This window comes from Antechinus flavipes, chromosome 3 (assembly GCF_016432865.1).
Source record: "Antechinus flavipes isolate AdamAnt ecotype Samford, QLD, Australia chromosome 3, AdamAnt_v2, whole genome shotgun sequence".
NCBI lineage: Eukaryota > Metazoa > Chordata > Mammalia > Dasyuromorphia > Dasyuridae > Antechinus > Antechinus flavipes.
This window is the reverse complement of record NC_067400.1, coordinates 381551803-381577236: the sequence shown is the minus strand read 5'-3', so window position 1 is coordinate 381577236 and position 25434 is coordinate 381551803. Positions and strand designations below refer to the sequence as shown.

General features: G+C 33.8%; 2 protein-coding genes across 2 annotated transcripts; one reads left to right on the top strand and one right to left on the bottom strand.

Annotated features, from left to right (window-relative positions):
- Positions 1 to 5558: 5558 nt before the first annotated feature.
- LOC127557258 (olfactory receptor 10G4-like) lies at positions 5559 to 6491 on the bottom strand. Its single transcript, XM_051990640.1, has one exon. It carries the CDS (start codon positions 6489 to 6491, stop codon positions 5559 to 5561), a length of 933 nt encoding a protein of 310 aa, XP_051846600.1.
- Positions 6492 to 22585: 16094 nt separating this feature from the next.
- On the top strand, positions 22586 to 23530 carry LOC127557982 (olfactory receptor 10G6). The gene has a single exon (XM_051991232.1). The coding sequence runs from the start codon at positions 22595 to 22597 to the stop codon at positions 23528 to 23530; it is 936 nt and encodes a 311-aa protein (XP_051847192.1). The 5' UTR covers positions 22586 to 22594.
- The last annotated feature ends 1904 nt before the right edge of the window (positions 23531 to 25434 follow it).

Sequence of the window (25434 nt, the reverse complement as noted above, 5' to 3'; positions counted from 1 at the left end):
GGAGGAGAGAAGATATGAACAAATGAACAAGGTTGTACAAACTATTGTAAATAATAGGAAATAATCAACAGAAAAGAAGCACTAGAATTAAGAGAGATTAGGAAAGGATTCTTGTAGCAAGTAGGATTTTACTTGGGGCAGGAAATCCATAAGGCAAAGATTAGAAGAAAAAATATTCCATACATAGAGAACAATAAGTATAAATTTCTTTATTTGATAGATGGGGTTTCTTATTTGAGAAACAAAAAGGAGACAAGTATCAATAGATCAAGAAAAAAAATAAGTATATAAGATATAAAAAAGGCCATAAAAATGAGGAAACCTAAGTTATGAAGGGCTTTGAATACTAAAGAGTTTTTAGTTTGATCCTGGAGATAATTTAGAGCTACTAGATTTTATTGAATTGAGTGTGGGGATTGTGGTTTTCAGGACATAGTTGGAATTGCGCATCAGAAAAAAATCACTTTGGTAGCTGGAAAGAGGAGATACTTGTTGCAAACAAACCATTCTTCACTTGGATTCCTAGAGTTGCAAGTAGCTTAGTCTAGATGAGGAGATAAGGAACCAGAGTTCAGGTGCTAATACAAGGGCAGAAAAAGGAAGTCTATGTGAGAAGTGGTAGAAAGAAAAAATTGACACTCTGTTGCAACAGATTGGATATCAATGGGTAGAGAATGAAGAATCAAAGATGACAACCAGTTTGTAAACCTTGAGTGACTAGGAAGTGAGGAAGTGGAAAGGTTTTGGGGGAAGAGTTCAGTTTTGGAAATATCAAATTTAACACTGCTCCAGGAATCCAATTGGAAATGTCCAGTAGACAATTAGAAATCTAGGTCTGGAGTTTGGTAAAATGTGGATAAATGGATTTAAAAATTTTAAGAGAGATAATAATTGAATCTATGAGAGATGATGAGATCTACCAGGTGAAAAGATTCATTCAAGGATTATCAAACTCTGGGGCTAAGCACCACATACTGATCATGACCTGTTTTTTGTACAGTTCAAGAGGTAAAAAGTTTTACATAAAATATGTTTAAAGCTTGGGGCTCACACAAAAACCATATGACATACTGAATTTGGCTTTCAGGTAATGGGTTTGCTGACCCTCGTACAGAGAGAAAAGAAAAGAGGGTCCAAGGCAGAAACATCCATCACTGACAGATATGACCTGGAACTTTACTGAGCTAAAGGTTAAAACTGAGAAGAGCTCATATAGAATAACCAAAAGCAAGTAGTGTCCCCAAAATCTCTCAAAAGTATAATAGATTGATTAACATGAGGAAAGACTGGAGAAGGATCAAGAAAGATGAGGTTTGAGAAACAGTCGTGGGATTTGGCAATGAAGAAATCTTTAATAACTTTAGAGAGAATGAATAATGAAGTTGGAATTCAGACTGTAAGTTTAGAATGAGAAGAGGATGTGAAAGCACATATTGCAGGAGGCCTTCCCAAGAAGTTTAGACATAAAGGGGAAAATATTTGTACTAATAGTTGATAGGAATGAATGGATCAAGTGAGGGTCTTTTCACAATAGGGAGACATGAACCATATTTGTTTCCAGTAAGGAAGTAGATAGAGAGACATTGAAGATAATTGAGAGGGTGGGCAATCTGCTGGAAAAGACAAGATGTGATGGGATCACTTGAACATGGTAGGGATTTTGTCAAGAAAAAATGTCACCTCAGCATGTGAAGAGATGAAAAGGAGGAGACAACTGACATAAAGCATCTGGATGATATGAAATAAAGAGTAGAAAAAATTGAGGAATGTTAGAAGGGAATAGGAATAAAAAATCAGAAAGCAGGAGATGAAGAATGATCTATAGGAGAAAATTTATTTGTTAATATCAATAGTCATGATAGTGTAACTATTGAATAGTTTAATATATTAATATTTAAAATTAGAATTATTAGACTTGAATTTTCTTTCACTTATTCATTTGCTAGTATATCCATAGTGTGTGTCTCTCTCTCCATCCCAATTCTTCTGATTATTCTAATCCAAGTTCCCTGAATTTATTTAAATTTTAATTTCTTTTTTTCTTGATTTTGTTTCTATTGCCTCTCTTTTTAACTCTTAATTTTTCTCTCCCCATATGAACATGTGGTTAAATGTTTGTTTTTCCCCTAACTTCCCTTCCAATCTTTTTATTTTAAATAATATTTTGTTGTACCTTTTTCCAAAAGATTTTTCTCTCTTTTGCCTTCATTTTTCTCTTTTACTTTCTTATAAATTTTATTTATTATAATATAATTATATAACATATAATATAATTATAATATAAATTTTATTTATTATAATATAATTATATAATATATAATATAATTATAATATAAATTTTATGTTTTATATCATATTTGTACCCTCTATTTTCTCTGTCCCTAAGATAGAACTTCTTAACTATACATCTCTCCTCTATTTCTATGTTTGTGCATTTGTAGTTCTTTGCCCATCTTCACAATTACCTATTGTGCTTTAAGCATAAAAATATTAATTCAAGGAGAAGCAATTTTTAATAGAAACAGTGACATCAAGGTAGAAGTCACTCTGTGCCACAAGATATACAATCTCACCCCTTATCCACTTTCATCAGGGTCACACTTCACTCTGAAGGCCAGTGTAACACAAGGTCTGGAACCAATTGCCAACTTCTCCTGATTCTGCCAGATTGAATCCTCAGAGGGCAGTATCTACTGTTCCTCATGAAGTAATAGAAGTATAAGAGATGATATCTAGTACTATTGTTCATGAGTTCCTATTTATTAAATTCTCATTGTTAATTAAGCATCCAGAAGTGATATATGTTTACATATTATAGTAAGAAAAAATGGTATAAAATACCCTTCTTACACCATATCTGTTCAATTGTTCACTATTCACCTGTGGATTTGGATGGTGTGAATTTCCAGCTCCTCTCTATTAAATACCCACATTTTTGTCTAAAGTATCACTTATCCCTCCTACAAAATTAATTGATTCATTTATATGGAGTCTTAGAATGTAATCCATGGCATATTAATTTATTTTTTCTTCTTTCCCTTTTTATAATTATTTCAATTTCCCCCATTATTTAGACACTCAGGTATTTTTTTTAATCACTTGATGATCTTTCTCTGTTTTTTCTTTTATTTTTCATTTCAATCTCCTTTTTCAAACATCCACTTATAAAGATGAGAGAATGAATTTCATTATTGAATCTCTTCTTCATTATTTTACTTATTTAACTTCCCTGAAATTCTATTATTTGTTATATCTGCAAGTTAAATTTTCTGCTCACGTTTTGTATCAGCTGGTGCATAGAAGTCTGCCAGCTGTTAAGTAGATCATGAGCCAATTGTAAAATTTTAAAATATTTATACCTTAGAAATGACAATTGCTATAAATCAGGACTTGATTTATTGTTGTATATATTTTCTGAACTTAAAAAGTGTTAATAAGGTAGACTAAACTTAGAAGTGCAAAGGCACACATTTCCTCCACCTCCCTAGAGCTTTGTTTATCAGTACATCCCTGTATAGCTCTGTAAATATTACTTGAACTCAACAGGAATGCAGTAGAATGAAATTATCACCAGACTAGAATTCTAATGACTATAAGTTGATAATAAAAGTAATTATTATCATTGATAATAATAGTAATGGACCTTTCAATAGGGCTTAGGTTTGCAAAGTATTTTATATACATTTGTTCATTTGAACCTTACAATATCCTTTTGTAGCAAAAATGTATCAAATTTTTCTTTTTTTAAATGATTTTTAAAAATTTTTAAAAAAATTTTAAATAGCTTTTTATTTACAAGTTATATGCATGGGTAATTTTACAGCATTGACAATTGCCAAACCTTTTGTTCCAATTTTTCCCCTCCTCCCCCTAACTTCTCCCCTAGATGGCAGGTTGACCAATACATGTTAAATATGTTAAAGTATAAATTAAATTCAAAATAAGTATACATGTCCAAACAGTTATTTTGCTGTACAAAAAGAATCGGACTCTGAAACAGTGTACGATTAGCCTGGGAAGGAAATAAAAAATGCAGGTGGACAAAAATATACGGATTGGGAATTCTATGTAATGGTTCTTAGTTATCTCCCAGAGTTCTTTTTGCTGGGTGTAGCTGGTTCAGTTCATTACTGCTCCATTGGAATTGATTTGGTTCATCTCATTCCTGAGGATGGCCAGGTCCATCAGAATTGATCATCATATAGTATTGTTGTAAAAGTATATAATGATCTCCTGGTCCTGCTCATTTCACTTAGCATCAATTCATGTAAGTATTTCCAGGCCTTTCTGAAATCATCCTGTTGGTCATTTCTTACAGAACAATAATATTCCATAACATTCATATACCACAATTAACCCAACATTCTCCAATTGATGGGCATCCACTCAGTTTCCAGTTTCTGGCCACTATAAAAAGGGGCTGCCACAAACGTTCTTGCACACACAGGTCCCTATCCCTTCTTTAAGATCTCTTTGGGGTATAAGCCCAACAGTAACACTGCTGGATCAAAGGGTATGCAGTTTGATAACTTTTTGAGCATAATTCCAAATTGCTCTCCAGAATGGCTGGATGTATTCACAATTCCACCAACAACGTATCAGTATCCCTGTTTTCTTACATCCCCTCCAACATTCTGCATTATCTTTCCCTGTCATTCTAGCCAATCTGACAGGTGTGTAGTGGTATTTCAGAGTTGTCTTAATCAAATTCTTCTTTTTGAAGAGCAATATTTTTTCATTTTTTTAATAGTTTTTATTTACAGGATATATGCATGGGAAATTTTTCAGCATTGAAAATAGGCTAAGAGCAGTCTCAGGGTGGGAAATAGTACTTTAAAGCTAAGCAAAAAGAATATTTTCCATTTTTATCATAATAGAAAAATATGTTTGTCAAGTGGTCTGATTTTTTTTTCTGTTGGTTTCAACTAGATTTTTTGAGTTCTCCTATTTAGAAATGATTATTTATCTCCAAGTAATGGAATTGTTTCCAATTTAAAATAAAGTTTCACTTGATTGGTAGCAAATTGTGTTCTCCCTAACTCTTCAACATTAGTCTGGATGCATGTCAGTAATTCAGGTTTTCAGATTCTTGGCTTCTGCCAGCCAGAGAAGTATAAACTTGCATATTGTAGAAAGAACATTAAAGCATGGGGACCCAGGAGACAAAAATAGAAGGGGAAAAGATATTATATATAAACTTTACCTACTTTGTAATGTTTGCCTAGGACAGGCCTTGGCTTTTACTACCCAGGTTATATAAATCTTTGGCTTTTAAGATTCCTGAATTTATCACAGAATCTTGAAGTTGGAGCAAGAATGTTAGAATGTTTCGAATCTCCATACATATTTTACTGATGAAGAAAGTGAAGTTCATATAGATAAAATCCAAAAATCAAACAGCAATTTTATGGTTTAGCCTTTGAGATTAGCACTATTTCTACTGTCTTATGACACAAAGAAGGTATAGTCATGGAAAGTCAACTTTATATAATTAAAATAAACTGAGGACATTTTTCTAGGTTACTGACGAGGTAAGTCATAATGACTACATAATTTAACTACATAAAATTCCCTCGATCTTTAAACCTAAGCAAAGCCATCTTTACCTCTTTGTTCCTTAGGGTGTATACCAGGGGATTCAGCATGGGTGTGATCATTGTTTGGAAAATGGCCACAATCCTATCCATAACATGTTTTGAGCCTGGTCTTAAATAAATAATGAGAGCGGGCACAAAGAAACAGAGGACCACAATGCAGTGGGAAGCACAAGTCTGGAAGGCTTTTTGTCTACCATCTGTTGTACGGATCTTCAGGATGGCACGGGCAATAGAAACATAGGAAAGGAAAATCAGGAAGCAACATCCAGAGGCCACCACTCCAATGTTAACAAAGATCACCATCTCATTGATTGAAGTATCTGCACAGGCTAATTTGAGAATGGGGGGTGCATCACAAAGGTAATGTTCAATCTGGTTAAGGCCACAGTAGGGCAGGCGGAAAGTCAGAGTAGTCTGAGCCGCTGAATGGATAGCACCACTGAGCCATGTGCCTCCAGTTAGAAGGGCGCATGTTTTTTTACTCATCATGGTAGCATAGCGTAGGGGATAAGTGATAGCCAGGTAACGATCATAGGACATGACTGTGTAAAGAAAACACTCAGTGCTTGCCAGGCCATAAAAGAAATAGAGCTGGGCTACACAGCCATAAAAAGAAATGGCCCCACCTTCTGGAGAGAGGAGACCCATGAGTGTCTTGGGCACAGTGGTAGTGGAGAACCACATGTCAATGAAGGAGAGATTGGCTAGGAAATGGTACATGGGAGTGCAGAGATGAGAGTCCACCTTGATCACTAGCAAAATGAGAAGATTTCCCATCAAAGTGAGTGCATAAATCACTAGGAAGATCCCAAATAGGGTTGTCCCCAGTTCAGGTGCATGGGGAATCCCTGTGAGGATGAATGTTGCCACAAAACTCTCATTCTGTCTCTCCATTTATATAATCTACTCTTTTCCTAAAAAAAAAAAAAAAGGAAAATCATTGCATTAATTGACAAACATTTTTAAAATACTTGCTATGTGCTGACCATTTTACTAGGTATTTGGAAATACTAACAGAAAAACAAAATAGTTCCTGGACTCAAAAATTTTATACTATTTTTTCAGGAAATAACATACATATCTAAAGTTGCAGCAGGGGATGACAGCTAATGTTCTCTATATGTAACCTATATAATTGTGTTTCCTTTTACCTTCTAGTCATTCATTTTCTTGAAATGTTCTAAGGCAATAAAGATAAGAATTTTGATATTTTCTCTCAAATTGAAACATCTCTCTTATTAATTGATAAGTTCCAAGGCATCAACCCTGTTTATTAATATTTATTAAATACACTAGGGAAATCTTTTCCCATTATTTTTTGCTTATTTCACTACCAACCTCCCATATCTTTTAGTCTTAAATACACATCATTTTATTGTGGACAATTTATTAACAATGCAACAAATAGACCAAAGGATATATACATATTAATAGCTCTTTAATCATAAAAACTTGTCTTTGAAGGAAGAAAATAAGCATTTATTAAATGCCTGTTATGCATCCAGCATTGTTTTAAGTTCTTCAAAAATATTATCTTATTCGATCCTTACAATAAGACAATCCTGAGAAGTGGGTTGTTATTATTGATTTTTTTACAGCTGTGGAAACTGAGATAAACAGAGGCTAAGTGATTTGCACAGATTCACATACCTAGGAAGTCATCTTAGTAAGCTACCCCTTAGTAAGTATTAGAGGCTTGATTTGAATTCAGGCCTTCCTGATTTCAGGCCCATTGTTCCACCTATTGAATTACCTAAAGCTAGAACTCTTACCATTATATCATCCTGCCTTTCAGGTTAGTGTGGTTTGTGGTAGAGACAGCACAGTAAAATTAAAATGTCATTCAGACAGTAGTTTCCCATTATTAGTCATTATAACTTTTATAAAATTAATTTTTTTTGTTTTGGTTTGGTTTTAGCCCTACCAAAAAGTAGTAAGAAATGCAGCAGAATGTGGGGAGTAGTTTGGGATGGAAGCTGGGTAGCTTGAAGAGTACATGAAGACCCTAGGTATAGAAAAGGAGATGGGTGTAGAGGGATGAATGACTTCTGGGAAAAAAATTTTATTTGCTCCACAGTTTTACTGAAGACCAATTCTGGAGCTGGTTGATAATGGTAATTTAAAAATAATATCTATTATTATCTATTTATGATTTAGCTATATCTACTTATTATCTAATTATTTATTATTATTGACACTTAAATATCACTTTAAGGTTTGCAAATCACTTTATATATATTGTTTCATATGATTACAGCAATCCCATGTGGTAAATGTTACTATTATGTTCATTTTTATAGATTAGAAAAACTAAGGCTTCAAGAGATTCATTTTGCTAACAAATCTATAAAGTATTCAAATTCAAAAAAAAAAACAATGCAACAAATAATTAAACACATACATAATTATTTGTAACATGTGAGCTCTGAGAAAAGATCTTGGTTATAGTCATTTCTAACCATCTCTGACATTTCTTTTTCATCAATTCTAGAAACACAAGATCATGATTTTATTCTCTCAGAATATCACTTAAAATTTATTTTCAATAATTCTTTTCATGTTTTATCAAAGGAGAAGTTAAAATATTCTCTTGGGAAAGAAGCACTGCCTTAAAGATAGGATAGAAAAGGTTATGATAAATAGAAACGTCTCCAAATGGAAATTGAAAGCAGCATTAGGATTACTTAAAATCAATGTTTGAACTTTTCTGCTCTCCTTTTTCTGATCCCAATTAACTGATGATTTCTATGGCTCTGTGTGAACATATGTAGGAGGAATATGAAAAAGACAGTGTTAGTTATGGCTGAGTTTGAGAAATAGTGGAAATCAATAGTGAGAAAAGATCCATAGAAGAGCCAACAGTGGCATTTTAAGCCAAAGAAATGCTCTGGAAGGTTTACTCCTCATCTAGGATGGAAGAGATTGCACACAAAGAGACTTCTGTAAGTTTTTTTGAGACATTGCATGGAGAGATTCTTAAGATGTGTGGTATTACTGAAGATCTGAGAAAGCATTGGAAGGAGTAGATTTAGAAGCAGAAGAAAAATATACAGATAGAAAGACATAGTGTCATCAGAGAAATAGAAAAAGGAGACAGGAGGAATAAAAATGATGGATTAAGAGAGAAGAAAAGAAGATAAGGGAAAGGAGAGACAGAGACAGACAGACAAACAGACAGAGATTGAGCATTACTGTCACCTCTCTGTATGAATAGAGGACTTCTTTCCCAGAAGAGATTTCAGATTGAGAATTGTAAATTGATAGGAATTTGCATTTCACATAAATTGAATTGACTGAATTATAATCCAATATCTGTTTTACTTTCCTTATTCTTTTTTTAAAAAATCATCCATTCATTTCACAATTAATAATTGTAACTTCCTGCTATGTTTTCCTGTACCATGGAGATTTGGAAATGAAATTACATGTGTCATTTTTTAATAAAAATTGAAAATTGCAAAATCCAGAGTAAAATAATCAATTGGGTACACAACTCTGAAGTATTTAGGTTACAAAAATCCTAAGAACAAAGAGATAAAATGCTAAAATTTCAGGAGAGCAGTTAAATGTTTGCAAATATTAATAAAATACTAAGGGGGAAATTATCCAAACTCTTCGATTAGGACAAAGGTCTATGAGATGTCAGTTATGACCTAATAAAAGGATCTAGAAAATGTTTAATCATGTCCTTGAGACTTCATATTTCACCTCTCTGAACCTCTGGTATCTCATATGAAAAATGAAGATAATTTTTATCACATAAACTATTGATGTGAGGAAAATGGTTTATCCAAATTAAAGAATAGAACAAATTGATAAATGTGTGTGCTAAATAAAAAAACATTGTAATCATAATTCTCTGCAATACATCTAAATTCCTATTCAAGCCTTTACTTTTCAGTTGAAGAAACTTTAAATCAGAAAGTTAATATCACTTACCCAAGATTATACAAGAAGAAGGAATAGAATCAAGTCTTGAAACCAAATCTGAGAATTGTGACTCCAAGTTCTTTGTTCTTTTGACTATACCACATCCAGAGGACTAGAGAATCCAGATATTTTGACCAAGTAAAGGTCTTACCATGACACCATGACTCCTTCTCTATACAGCAGGAAATTAAATACTTTAATTTGATATCAGAGAGGATACCTTAGCACATTTTTGCATGTCATTGAAAGGGACAGAATCCTAAGTGGAAAGGATCATAGATCTATATAACAATTCTCTTACTTTAATTTCTTAATAATATCTTTCATATTCCTATGTCAGAAAAAAACATTCTTTGCCCTCTCCTGAGATTCTCTGTCTTCCTTAAGCTGAATATTATAAGAACATTGTGAGAAAATCTTTCAAGAAAAGTAGGTACTTACAGTCTGCAAGAATTCAACTGAGCATAGCAAATAAGGACAGACCAGAATAATAGAACAAGATATATGCTGCCAATATTGTAATAATGCCAAGAGCCACATCCCATGATGAATTAAATTTCTAACAAACCCCAAAACATGTTGAAGATAAAAGATTCAGAATTTTTTGGGTCTAAAATGCCATTCCACATATTTAAGTATCATAAAGTAATGAGAATTATGCCAATACATAAATCTAGAAGTCTAGAATAAAGAATTTGACAGATGAGAAGATAAGAAGGCAGCTGTGAGTCAAAAAGAAAGATTTAAGAAATCTGAATGAAAACAAAAGTCTAAGAAGTATCAGTTTCAACCCTCAATGAAATTACAGTACTCAGTTTTATGTTCTAAATTAAGTGCTGGTTCCTTAAGATTTAGCAGAAAACAAATAAAAAAGATTTTTAAAATCATATTAAATTAAAACATAATACATCCAATGTAGTTATGAAAAGCTTAGTACAAAAGGAATCCTAATTGTATATAAATTTTCTCCAAATTAAGTGGTTCTCTCCCAGTTCTCTGATTTTGTTTCTGTTTTGTTCACTGGTTTTTCTTCTTTACTATACATAGGCAACAACTAGAGTTTTACTTTTGCATTCTTTTCCTTTTTCTAGTGTCCTCAATAAACTGTGTTCTGTCTTTTCTTTGTGTTCTATTCTTTCACAGTCTCATGCCTTAATATGACATCAATTCAATGTGTATGAACTCCAAATCTGTATCATCATCTAATGCCTCTTTCCTTCATTTCAACCTCCTTATTGGGAAGTTCTGAGTATCTCACAACCACAAATTTGTGTCCAAAGTCAAACTTAATTCCCCTCAATTTGACCTTCTCCCAAATTTCCATCTCTATTATTGACACCACCAATTTCTTAGTCGGTCTGGCATCCTTTTAAATTTCTGTCTCTTATCCAACTCCCTCAGATTAGTAAGTAAGGCTAATGAATTCTGCTTCCACAATTTTTCTTAATTCATATAATCATCCTAGTTCAGGTCCTCATTCATTATTCCTCTTCTACATTTTTAGTAACAAACCTATATGACTAGTTTTGCTGCCTTCATCTCCTCTTACTTACCTATCACTGTGTAGCCCAAACTCTACATATTGTTGATTGAAAAGTATTAATGCATATCTTTAATTATGTATGTCATTCACTGCTCAAGTGCTCACATTCCATGTATAGCCTAAAGCCCATATTTGTAACCAAGAATTTAAAGGTCACAAAGAAGGAAGAGCCTTAGAAAGAATTACCCAGCTAAATATCTTGTTCATAAGTTTTTCATCTCCTTTACTTTTTTGATAATGTGGGAAAAGCAACAGTCTTCAAGTCCTATCTCTAACACATTATCCTAGGCAAATCATTTCACCAAATTGCACCTGATTTTTTTTCCATTTGTAAAAACTGGAATAATACTTTTAATGTCTATTTCATAGAGTGATTGACTATCCAGAAAGTGGTTCATAAATTTTAAATTTCCTTATAAATTATATTATATTATTAATTTCCTTATAAATTATAAATAATAAATAAATATGATTTTAAACTTTTTGAGGTCAGGAACCATGTTTTATTCATTTTGCATTCTCCAGAGCACATAATGCAATGCATTTCCCAGAAATTGTTGAAGAATAAGAGGGAAAAGCAGGAAAGTAATCATCATATCTACATCTTTTTCTAATAAAGAAAAGTTGAGTTTTCCCAGTCCTTTACTACTGACCTGCCAAATGCAAACTCTGTATCAAGAGATACTTTCCTAATGAAGAGTCTTTCTAAGAACAAATGCCAAAAAAAAAAAAAAATGATAAAGAAAGCAGTATCTGCACTCCAAAAGAGTATGAGCTTATATTGACAGTATCTCACGAGGGAGAGGATAGCCCTGAACTCCCTTGGTGCTCAAGAAAACAAGAGGCAAAACAAATTACATTCAAGTGTTTACACATCTGATCTACCCTGGATTATAGATATTATTACCCTCGATAATTACATATTATGGATTATGGATATTATTACCCTGGATAATTATATATTGTTCTGCAAAATGGTTGGATTAGGCAAAAATTCCACCAACAATGAATTAATATCCCAATTTTTCCACATCCCCTTCACCATGTGATTTCTTTTGCCTAAATCATTTTAGTCAATCTGGTAGGTGTAAATTAATATCTCAAGGTTCTTTTAATTTGTATTTCTCTACTCAAGAATGATTTAGAGCATTTTATATAATTATAAATTGTTTTGATTTCTTTATTGGAAAATTGTCTGTTTGTAACCTTTGACCATTTGACAATTACTGTTTTATTATATAATTTAAGATCTGATATTGCTAAGCCTCCTTCCTTTACATCTTTTTCATTACTACCTTTGATATCCTTGACTTTTTTGTTTTTCAATATAAATTCTGTCATTATTATTTCAAATTCAGTAAAATAATATTTTGGTGATGATTTAATTGGGATGGCATTAAACATGTAAATTAGTTTAGGTAAAATTGTCATTTTTATTATATTAGCCCAGTGAGCTCATGAACAATTAATTTTCTCTAATTATTTGTCTGGTTTAATTTGTATAAATTTTTTTATCATTTTGTTTATATAGGTCCTGGTTTTATTTTGGCAGTTGTATTCCTGAGTATTTTATACTATCTAGAAGTTGTTGAGGTTTTTTTTGGGGGGGGGGATAAAATAATTTGTATTTTTTCCAATTGCATGCAAAGATTGTTTTCAACATTCATTTTTATAAAATTCTGAATTCCAAAATTTTATTTCTCTCCTTTTTCCTTACCACTCCCTAAGAAAGTAAACAATTCAGCACAAGTTATACATGTGCAATCATGTTAAAAATATTTTTGCATGTTAGTCATGTTGTGAAAAAAGAATTTGCCCTTTGGGCAAATTGCTTTCAAGAATAGTCAGATTAAGTAATAACTACACCAATAATGCATTAGTGTCTCAATTTTCCACATCTTCTCTAACATTTATTATTTTCCTTTTCTGTCATATTACTCCTTCTGATAGGTATGAAGTTGGTTTAATTTTGTCTCTCTAATTAATAGTGTCTTAGAGAACTTTTTCTTTGGAGCATAGGTAAATTTAAGTTCTTCATCTGACAACTACCTATTCATAATGGGCATAAATAAATCATTGGGAAATGACTTGTTTTCTTATAAATTTGATTCCATTTTTTTACATATTTGAGAAATTAATCTTTATTAGAAACACTGGTTGTAAAGATTATTTCCCAGATTTCTGCTTTCCTTCTAATCTTGGTTGCAATTATTTTTTCTGTATGAAAACTTTTCAGTTTATTGTAATCAAAATTATCCATTTTGCATTTAATAAAATCTCTTGTTTGGTCATAAATTATTCCTTTCTCCAGAGATCTGAGAGAAACTACTCCTTGCTCTCCTGATTTTTTTTTTTTTTTAATGGTATCATCCTTCATGTCTAAATCATGTACTTATTTTGACCTTATCTTGGTATACATTGTGAAATGTTGTTTGATGCCTAGTTTCTGCCATACTCTTTTCCAGGTTTCTGAGCAGTTTTTGTCAAATAGTAAGTTCTTATTCTAAAAGCTAGACTCCTTTGGTTTATCAAATAGTAGATTACTAGAGTCATGGACTGCTATGTCTTGTACGTAACTTATTCCAATGATTTACCACTTGATTTCTTAACCAGTACCAAATAGCTTTGATAGTTGCCACTTTATAATATAGCTTTATACCTGGTAAAGTTAGACCACCTTCCTTTGCATTTTCTTTTTTATAAATTACCCTAATATTTTTAAGGTCTCTTTAGTTCTTCCAGAAAAATTTTGTTGCTTTTTTCTGTCTCTAATATGTAGGGGTTTTTCACTAGTTTGATTGATATGGCATTGAATAAGAATATTGATTTAGGTAAGTCATTTGAATTACACTGACAATTGATATTTTTCCAGGCATTTAGATCTCTCTTTATTTGTGTAAAAAAATGTTTTATAATTATGTTCCTATAGTTCCTGTGTTTGTCTTGGCAGGTAGACTCCCAAACATTTTATATTATCTACGGTTATTTAAATGGAATTTTTCTTTTTTATTTCTTGATATTTGGCTTTCAAGTACTTTTTACATTGATACTTTTGAATTCTACAGGTATCATATCATCTCCAAAGAATGGTAGACTTTTGTTTTCCTTCAATTCTTATTCTAATTATTTCAAAAAAATTCACATTTATTATACAATATTAAATAATAGTATTTCAAGAACTTTATCAAATAATACTGGTAATAGTGGACATCCTTGCTTTATCTGTTCTTATTAGAAAGCCCTCTTATAATTTTTTCATTACAAATCTTGTTATTTCTTTATAGATAGATACTAATTACAAAATTAGTGGAAAATCCATTTGTTCTGATGTCTTCAAAGTTATTAATATGAATAAATATGAATTAATTAATTTGAAATTAATGGAATAAATATATTTTACAGCAATTCTTTCTCTGTCTACATAATTATCCAATGTATGGTTATAGAATGGCCATTTATATCAATATTTACCCAAATATTAATTAATTAAAACCACTCACAGTGGATAAAATTTTTAAAAATATGCTGCTGTAGCTTCTGGTTATAGTTTTCCCAATATTTTTGCATTAACATTCATTAGAAATTATCTAACTAATGCATTCCTGGTAGAGTTGTGAACTGATCCAACCATTCTGGAGAACTATTTGGAACTATGCCTAAAAGGCTATACAATTGATCAGACCCTTTCATCCAAAAGTGCCTTTACTGAGTCTATATCCCAAGAGATCATAAAAGATGCACATAAATGTGCAGAAATGTTTGTAGCAGTGTTTTTTATGGTGGCAAAGAAATGGAAAATGAGTGGAATGCCCTTCAATTGGGGAATAGCTGAATGATTTATGGCATTTGTAAGTAATGAAATACTTAGAAGAAATGAAGAACAGGCTCATTTCAGAAAAGCCTGGGAAGACTTACATGATGCTAAGTGAAGTGAGCAGAATGGGGAAAAATTGTACACAGCAACAGCAAGAGTGTGTATTGATCCACTACGATACTTAGCTTTTATCAGCAATTCACTCATCCAAGGAAATTACAATAAACTTTGGATGGAAAATGTATCCAAATGCATAAAAACTTTAAAACCTATATGCAGATCAAAGCAAATACTATTTTCATCTTTTTTTGGTTGGTTTTTTTTTCTTTCTTGTGTTTTTTTTTCCCCTTTTGTTTTGATTTTTCTCTCCCAACATGATTCATATAGAAATATGCAAAAAAAAATTTCTTTGTAACTTTTTTTTAATTCAAAAGAAAAGTTATCTGTCTATAGGGTTTTTTCTTTGATTTATCTCTTCCTAGTTTAGGTATCAAGTTTGCATTTGTCTCAGAGAAGGAATTCAATAGGGTATTTTATTTCTCTAATTTTATATACAATTATTTTTGTATTATTAAAGCGATGAGTGACATCATCCCGTGCATATTCACTGTGATGATTTTAAAAATTCTTTTATTTCATTAAATATTTCTCAATGACATACAAAAAAATTCTGATAATCAGTTCTATAATTTTGAATCCAAATTCTCTCCTTTACTTTAGTCCTTCCTACCCCCTTGAGAAGGCAAGAAATTTGATCTTGATTTTGCATGCGAACTCGTGTAAAAACATATTTCCATATAAGCCACATTGCAAAAGAAAATGCAAATAAAATACAGCAATAAAAAATACATTTTAAAAGTATGCTTTGATCTGCATTCACACTTTATCAGTTTTCTCTCTGGAAATGGATAGCATTTTTTAACGTGGATTCTTTAAAATTTTCTTAAGTCACTGTCTTGATCAGAATAGCTGAGGCTTTCACAGTTAATCATCCTTATGATATTGCTATTACTCTATAAAATGTTCTTCTGATTCTGCTCACTTTACATCAGTTCATTTAAATCTTCCCAGGTTTTTTTCTGAAACTATCCTGTTTGTTATTTTTTACATCACAATAGTCTTTCATTACAACTCTATACCACAATTGATGAGCATCCCTTCAAGTTCCAATTCTTTGCCATTACAAAAAGAGCTGCTGCACATATTTTGGCAAAACCAAGTTCTTTCACTATTATGATTGTTAATTGTGTTTTCCCCTCTATTCTATCTTCCTGCAATTTTTCCTTTTACTCCTTCACCTCTCTTTACAAAGAGAAATAAATCAGAAATGAAAAAGAATGACGTGATCTGAGCTGATTTCTCTGCCTCTCTTCTCTTTACCTAGCACCTTCCCTAATCACTGATTTTTATACTTTTTTTCCTCACGTTTTAATCCTGACTTTATGATCTGCTTTCAAAAATTAAAATTTGTTTTACCAGTGATTCTTTCCTCATTCTTCAAACTTCTATCTCCTTTTTTTCCTGTTGCCACTTATTTCTAGGTTAACTTTATTGTATTTCTATATAAAACTACTTTTTTGTGTGTATATTTAAAATTCCTTTGCTCAATTAAAATAAAAAAGATTTTTGAGTTGCCTCCTCTTTGTCCACTTTTCCATGTTTGTATTTTCTCTTCTAGCACACTTTGGCAGCTATGGAAAAGGTAGAGTGGAACAAAGAAAGGATTAAGGAAAGTAGAAGGAATATCAGATTATTGCAATAGTCCAGGTAGGAAGGGATGAGGATGTGAACTAGAGTGGTGGTCACAAGAGAAGTGAGAAGGCATATGACAGAGACCAAAAAAAGACCAAAAAAAAAAAAAAAAAAAGACGATATTTAGAGAAGTCAAAGGTGACAGAATTTTTGCATTTTCTCTTCTTTGTATCTGATGTAACCAAAACCTTTATTTTCTTGTTAATAAAGCTCTTGACAATTTATTTCAGAGGAACATAATTGCTAATAGTGATGTTAGTGAGATGTCATTAACCTTGTGCCCCCAGGGGGAAGTCCCATAAGTAGGAGATTCCAGGGAATTAAACCTCTTAGATAAAATGTTCAGGAAAGTGGAAAAGCCAAATGAGTCTAGGCTTGACTATGCTGAAAGAGACTTGTGACAGATTAAGGGTAGAAGCCTGAAAAGAGGCAGCCAATCTACCAAGGTCAGAAAAGGAGGCTCAAAGGGAAGAAAAAAGGGCAAAAGGAAACTGAAGATAACTGCTCCAGCTTGCAAAGGTGGTAACTTCTCATTGTACACATTCACAGGGAATGACCTGAGAATAGATTATACAAAGGGATAATATTCAAGTGTGGGAAAGAAATCCTAATGGGATATTTTTTTATTAAAAGGAAATAGGTGAATCACATTAATGTAGACAATAATTACCTTGAGATCCTTCTTAAAGTTTAAAATTAGTTAAAACAATACAGGATAATTTCTAGGGGGAAAAACCTGGACTTTTAGTCTCACATTCCTAGCTCCTTCTGCTGCTCTCTTCCTACCAGTTTCCTGTATCTCTATACATTGTTTAGTTGTTGTTGCCATTAGTATTTCACAGTCCAGTTTTACAATTATGAAGAACATAGAAATAAAAGTCCAGCTCTGACTAACTGGGGAAATATCTTATTGATTTCCCATAGCCTGGTTATAGCTATTCCTGACTGAACCTCAGGATTCTGCTGCCCAGCTCCCTAAATTATCTGTGCTGATTATCTCCCTGTTTGAAAGCATTTTACTATCATTAGAAAATGAAGAATCCTTACTATTTTAAGAACCCTTATCATTTTTTCTTTTCACTTTGAGCTAAATTCACCCATTCTGGGATTCCAGTCTTATTTCTTCTAAAACAAATTTCCTTGTGTTTCTTTTGCCTTTCTTTAGCTATCCACGAACATTTGTTAATGTCTTGACAAATTTCTTACTCAAAAGTGTCAGGTATACTATTGTCTATCTAAAAATAAGTAGGCCTACTTTAGGTCCTGAATATTGGAAACTGTAGGGATGAAAGAAATAGTTTAGCTAGACTCTACTGACATTTGAGTCACATAAATCATTACATTTTTCAACAACTACTCTAAAAGAGGATATGTCAATATGTCACTGTTTCATTGGATTCTTTTCAATTTCTACCCACATCTACTGATTATCTTCTGAGGCAGACAGGGAAGTATTTTTTATTGATGGAAGTATTCTTCATTTATTGATTAAGAGTTAATAGCTCCAGTTTTTTTTTCACATCATCAAGTATTGAAGGCAAAAATTTAAGTATTTTAAAATATCACATATTCCATCCAATTTTATCTTTTTCTCTTCTTCTTAGGCCGTCACTACTTTAATTGGTATCCCTATTTCAAATCCATATTCCATACATTTGCCAAAGGGATTTCCTAAAGATGTGACTATATTATTCTTCTACTCAATAAATTATAGTAGTAGCTTTTTAACTCTAGGATCAAGTATAATTTTCTCCATTTGGGATTTAAAGGTATCTGTAGCCTTGCTCCAAACTGTCTGGTTAAACTGTTCTTCTTAAATGACATTGCTTCTGTCTCCATGCTTTTGCATTGTCTATTTCCCATACCTGCAATGAATTCCATCTTCATATGGACTTCGTAGAATCCCTAGTTTCCTACAAGATTCGGATGAGTTGTTACCTTTTACATGAAGTTTTTCATGATCCTTTAGCTGCTAGCAAATTTGTGCCCAAATCATTTAATATCTACTTTTTATATGCCTATTTATTTGACACAGTATATAGAATGCTGGACCTGGGATCAGAAGACTCATCTTCTTGAGTTCCAATCTGACCTCAGATTTTTACTAGTTGTGTGACCCTGGGCAAGGCACTTACCTCTGTTGATCTCAGTTTCCTCATCTGTAAAATAAGGGAGAGAAGGAAATGGCAAACCATTCTAGGACTTTTGCCAAGAAAACTCCAAAGGAAATCATAAAGAGTCAGACACAACTGAAAATTGACTGAACGATAACTGAAATTATTGTGCATTGTGCCTTTCAGATTTCTTGTAAATCCATGGCAGGAGCTGATTTGTTTTTGCTTTTGCATAGCAAGTACCTATCAGACTGTTTCGTACTTAGTAGCTACTTAATAAATGCTTGTTGATTTATTGATTTACTGATTAATAATTCACTAATCCAATTATGTTGTATCAACAATTAGTTCTACTTAGTACCTTGTTTCAGGTTCTGTCCCAAAACATCTTCTTGTAAGATCAGATCAATAATCTATCAACTCTAATGAGTTAGCAGTTTGTAAAGATTCCAACAAGTGTAGAATTGATGAGGTCCTAAATGATAGGTGTGATGGGTCCAGAAACTGAAGTACTGATAAAAATTAAATTGTTCCCTGAGGCTGCAGGGGGAAAAAGCTCTGATAGAGATAAATTTAGTGCCATGGTTCCACACTTTGAGGAGATAATCCAGTCAGAAATCATTATGTCAAGTTATGTCAAGTCCCTGAGGCTAAATTTTCCCTTAAAACAATTGATAGCTTGTGACTTCTCTACTGCCCTTCTCTTTTTCCTTACTCTCCCCATGCTACATGACATCTCTCCTAATTCCACTATGCTTCTCAAACCTATTTCTCCTCCTAGGGTTCTAAGTTCTTTTCAGGATTCAGCCTGCCAGCTAAGAATATGTCCAAATGCCAATCCTTTTTATTGGGTAATTGTGTTCCACTAAGGAACATGCCTTCACATGCTCTTCCATTCTGTTTCATACTTAACCATTCCTGGAGTCTATTATATCCCTTTTTTTTTTTTGTCTATAACCTCTTCCCTAAATAAACCTATCTTTTGAGAAAAAAAGACAAGGACAGAAAAAAACAGAGAGGAGAGAGAGAGAGAAAAGGAGAGAGAGAGAGAGAGAGAGAGAGAGAGAGAGAGAGAGAGAGAGAGAGAGAGAGAGAGAAAATATCCCAGATTTAGCTATAATTATTTACAATCAGTACAGATTCTTGACTTGGGGTTTATGATATATTTAAGGGAGAGTTTGATTTTTTATAGCTCAAACTGCAGTTTATTTCAACATAATTGAATTCCTTTACAATCCTATGTAAAAACTTTATTCTGAGAAGGGGTCCATCAGCTTCATCCCATTGGCAAAATGATTCAAGGCACAAAAAGAACTTCTGCCCTACTAGAATGAAAGTGCAGATATGTCTAATGTTTTCCTTTGTAACTCAGAGCACAGACTTTGTAACATAATAACAGTCTTATAATTAGAATTGTGAATAAAAGCATTGCCCCGAACTCTTGCTGGGGAAAGAGTAAATGGGAAACAGAAAGGAAAGCAGCCAAAAAGGATAGTAACCATGAATTTTATTTGGGGGCAGTGCTTGTGCACTCAAAAGAGTAAAATATCTATTAAATCATTTCTTTTTTGTAGCTTAATGTGATAAAGGTATTAGGATAAATATGATTAACAATAACTTTCACTCTTATAAGACTCAGAGGAAAGACTTAGCCTCTCTGCTTCTTTTCTATAATCTCCCCCTTAGAAACCACTAATAAATAATCAACTTTGAGGCTACCCTCAGAGAAATTTTAAACCTGCTACAACAAAGATAGTATTTGAAAACTCTCATTGAGAGCTGAATAGTGTCTACAAAATCTCTAACAGATTTGTCAGCAGCTTCTGGCTTATCTCCTTCCTCTGCCCCTCTTTATTTTAACTTTTCAGATTTGGGGCTCTACTCAGGAGAATATTCTAGTATCATGGGGAAAGAGAAGTACCACTAATGCTGCAGTATCCCTGCAAAGAGAGGACAAGAAGCATTGTAGAAAGGGTGATGATAGATTGTCTCTTTTATCTCCCCATGGGGAGAGGAAGCTTGGGCTTTTTTTGCTTAGTGAGTTAATATGCAGAAGAATTGGTAAGGAATGGAGATCAGGAAACCTTAATTTCATCATGAATTTAGTCCAAATGTTCACAAAAACTAATGGTCTTATTCCCTGCCTCCTGCCCAGTACCTGGATCTTTCCACCTAGAATCAGCATAGATATGCTTAGAACCAAGAAAAGGCGATGTCTTCTGGTAATCCCACCAACCCTTAGATTTCTGAAAAATAAATATAATAATGACTTAGACTCTTTAGAACTAAGTTTAGAAATCAAGGTGAAGGAAACTTATATAATGCCTTCTTTTCAGAGGTTTCTAGAAAGTTAAGACATATGAAACACTTTCCCTTTCATGCAAACAGAATAGTCACTAATCCTACAGGGATATGGCTCTGTGTTGGGACTATCTGTGCATGTTACTGACAGGAAGCAACTTGACTCTGGGATTGAGATTAACCTCAGATCCAGAAAACAATGTCAATTTTAATCTAATCAACAAGAATTTAAATTAGTACCTACTATGTGTCAGGTACTGTGCTAGAATTAGGGAGATAAAGAAAGGCAAATATAATCCCTCCCCTCAAGGGGGTCATAATCTAATGGGGAGACAAAATGAACAATCACATGCAAAAAACATGTATGTGGAATGAGTAATTTCAAAGGGAAGACACTGTCAAAGAGGACTAGGAAAGACTTTTTACAGAAGGTGAAACTTGAGCTAAAACATTGGACAGAAAGATAAGGAGGGAGAAAATTACGGCATGGGAGGTCAGTCAACAAAAATGCATAGAATCAGGAGATGGAGTATTTTGTGTGAGGAACAGCAAAGAGGCCAGTATCACTGTATTGCCAAATCTCTATATATGTATAAGGAGTAACAAAACTGAAAAGTTGTCAATATTGAGGGCAAGGGAGAGGGAAAGGAAGGTTATGAAAAGTTTAAAAAACCAAACAAAGGATTTTATATTTGATTCTGGAGGTAATATGGAGTCACTGAAGTTTATTGAATGTGAGGGGGATGAAAAAGAGCTCTTCTTTAAGATCTGTTTGATCACTGAGTGTTGGACAAACTGGAGTGGGGAGACATTTGAGACAGTAAGACAAGCCATAAGGTTATTATAATAGTCTGGGCATTAATTAATAAGGGCCTGCATCAGGGTGGTGTCAGTGTCAGAGGAGAGAAAGTAGTGTATATGAGACATGTGGTTTATTGTACCAATAGGACTTGGCAATGATTACGTATGGAGAGAGTGGGAGAATATTAGTCAAAGATGGCCCTTTGCTAACCTGGGTTACTGGGAGAGTGATGATGTCTTCAATAATAATAGGAAAGTTAAAGAGGAGGGATTTGGCAGAAGGGTTAGGGGAGGAAGGTTATGAGCTCACTTTGGGGGTTGTTGAATTTAAGATAGCCAATTTGAGGTGTCCAACAGAGAGTTGGAGTTGTGAAACTAGGCTGAAAAAGGTGCTAATAGATCTGAGAAGTGTGTGTGAGGGAGGAAAGTGAGAGAACACTGAATTATTGTAGAATCATATAATTAATTAATCTGGAAGAGAATTTAGAGATTCTTGAATTCAGCCTCCTCATCTTAGACTTAAGGAAACTGAGACCCAAGAGAAGGACTTGCCTGAGATCACATAGCTAGTAAATAAATAAGGCAAGATTTGAATGCAGATCTTCCTTATTCCAACTCCAGTACTCCTCTCTTCATTCTTGCTAAATATATAAACTCTAATGTGCAAGGCTTGATGCCATAGGAGAGGTCCTGAATTCTCCTTCTTGCAGTCTCTTTAGCAGCAGGAGTTAACATCAAGGCAATGCAAAGTGGCAATCAAACTTTTGTGACCCATTTCATCCTGGTCGGCCTTCATCATCACCCCAAGCTTGGGGTCCCACTCTTCCTGGTCTTCCTTGCCATCTACCTCCTCACCATCTCTGGCAATGGGCTGATCATACTCACCATACTAGTGGATGTCCGACTCCATCGCCCCATGTACTGGTTTCTCTGCCACCTCTCTTTTCTGGACATGACCATCTCTTGCGCCATTGTCCCCAAGATGCTGGCTGGCTTTCTGTTGGACAGCAAGGTTATCTCCTTTGGAGGCTGTGTGATTCAGCTCTTCTCCTTCCACTTCTTGGGGTGCACTGAATGCTTCCTCTACACTCTAATGGCTTATGACCGCTTCCTTGCCATCTGTAAGCCCCTGCATTATGCTACCATCATGACCCGAAATGTCTGTAATTGCCTCGCCTTGGGCACTTGGCTGGGTGGCTCTCTCCATTCAATCTTCCAGACTTGCTTCATGTTCCGTCTCCCCTTCTGTGGCCCCAACCAGGTCGACTACTTCTTCTGCGACATTCCCGCCATGCTGCGGCTAGCCTGCGCTGACACTGTCATCAATGAACTGGTCACCTTTGTGGACATTGGTTTCTTGGCCCTCACCTGCTTTGTGCTCATCCTTACTTCCTATGGCTACATCGTAGCCGCCATCCTTCGCATCCGCTCTGCTGATGGACGGCGCAACGCTTTCTCAACCTGTGCTGCCCATCTCACTGTGGTAGTTGTCTACTATGTGCCCTGTACCTTCATCTACCTGCGGCCAGGCTCCCAAGAGCCAGTGGATGGGGTGGTGGCTGTTTTCTACACAGTCATTACACCTCTGCTCAATCCCATCATCTACACACTTCGTAACAAGGAGATGAAATCAGCATTGTGGAGGCTGGGGGGGCACAGGGAAGTACAGCCCCATTAATCCCCACCCCCCATCAAGGCAGATTGAAGCAAAACTTTGAACTAAGAAAGGCAGAACACCAGTATGAGCTGGATTTTCTAGAGGCAGGAAAGAGAGTTATATAAAGAGAAAAATATGGAAGTCTTGAGAGGGATCTCTGAAGAAACAGATACCATCTCTCATTTTTATTATAGTTCCACTGAAAACACAACAGATAACTAAGCAGGGCAGGTTGCTAAGGTAATAATTAGAGATGAGTAAAAATTAATCTAATTAGAGTTTCTTCTCTAAAAGAGCCTTTTTATCTTGAAATTCCATCTTAGTTTGAAGAGAACAGAGATTTTTGGAGTTTTGCACTTAACTAGGAGAACTCAAGGATCTCTAGGACTCCCAAAGTGTCAGATCCATTAAAAGTAAACTCCAGCTAAGGGCTAAGACTTCTAATAAGAATGAGACTTATAAATACTGGAAGAGTAGTAACTGCTATATTCTATCAAGTCATGGGTAAATAAACCAAAGGCACCAACTCCATTCTTTCCTAGGAGTCATTAGGTTTGCCTTCTACTTCTTAGGATAGTTATTTATAGTGAGCGAACAAGGAAAATCACTTCTAAAGGACATGAAAACAGGCAAGTGCTCAGTAATCTATGAAGAAACCTGATGTGGAGATACTGGAGGTATGAAAGAGGCACACATTACATACAAGAAACCCCTATTAACTAATTTCAGTACGCCTACTCCCAGACCATAGGAGACAGGAAAAGAAAGAGGCGCTTGCAGAAGGCTTCACATACAAACTTAGTAGCACAGGCCTCTTTAAAGTTGTTCTATCTCCAAACTTAATTTCCTAATCTTTTATAGGTTCCAAATGTCAAGAATTTGGTGGAGGTGGGGAGACATTGTTCACAACAGGATAGAATGTTTCTGAGAATTAATGTATGGTGCCTGCATGCATTTTCTGTGCAAAGTACAGCAGAGATGGAAGAATAAAGGGAAATAAAATGGAAAAGATGAAAGAACATTCAGTTAATGTCTAGGATGATTTACCAAGTACTTCAGATGTGTCCAGAATGGTGCAAACACACAAAGATGTCACAGCACTTGTCTTCAATGAACTTATAGTCTTTTGAAAGAGACAAATTATAGATATGAAAAACAAATAGGTTTATAAAGCAAAAAATATTTAAGTGCCAATATACAGTAAATATCAGAGCAGTTCATTAAATATATATGTATATATAAAACTTTCACAGAAGAGATGGGAATTGCATTTAAATAAGTCTTCGAATCCTCGGTAGAGGCGGGGAGCGGGGGGAGAATGAAAAGGGGGAAAAGAATAAAAAGTACATAGCAGCGAACAAAAGAATAATTTTCAATGAAGCAAAGAAAAGATGGACAGTCCTGAATATAATGTCTTCTATTATTATATATGCTTTCTTGGAATGGAAATTTATTGTTACATATTTTGAATTCTCCCTAATGTTCTGCTGGGCACATGACACTGTTTTTTGCTTGTTTGTTTGTTTTTCATCTTCCTTTTTCAATCTTTTTTTTTCTCATTTTGTATTTAGTTTTAAATAAATAAATATTAAAAAAGAAAAAAGTTTTTAGGGACTATTTAAGTCTGGCCTAAGGAAAATTGATAGAAGCATAGAAAAAAAAAAGAAAAAAGATGAACAAGTCTATTGGTTATTTAGAGAAATGACAGGCACTTTTTTTCAACACTCAATATTTCCTAATATAATCATACAATATGAGGAATTAAGACAATTTGGTCGATCCCTTTGTAATTCTCAAGGAATATACTTATAGGAATAATAGTTATAAGCAATCAGCCAGAAGAATCAAGCCCAGAATTTTAAATGTACATACATAATTTGTACAATTATGTTATATTTTATTATCTAGCCTGAATTTGGATGATT

What these genes read in the sequence shown, in the direction of transcription:
- LOC127557258 (XM_051990640.1), bottom strand. Translation starts at nt 6,491, where the DNA reads ATGGAGAGACAGAATGAGAGTTTTGTGGCAACATTCATCCTCACAGGG.
- LOC127557982 (XM_051991232.1), top strand. Translation starts at nt 22,595, where the DNA reads ATGCAAAGTGGCAATCAAACTTTTGTGACCCATTTCATCCTGGTCGGC.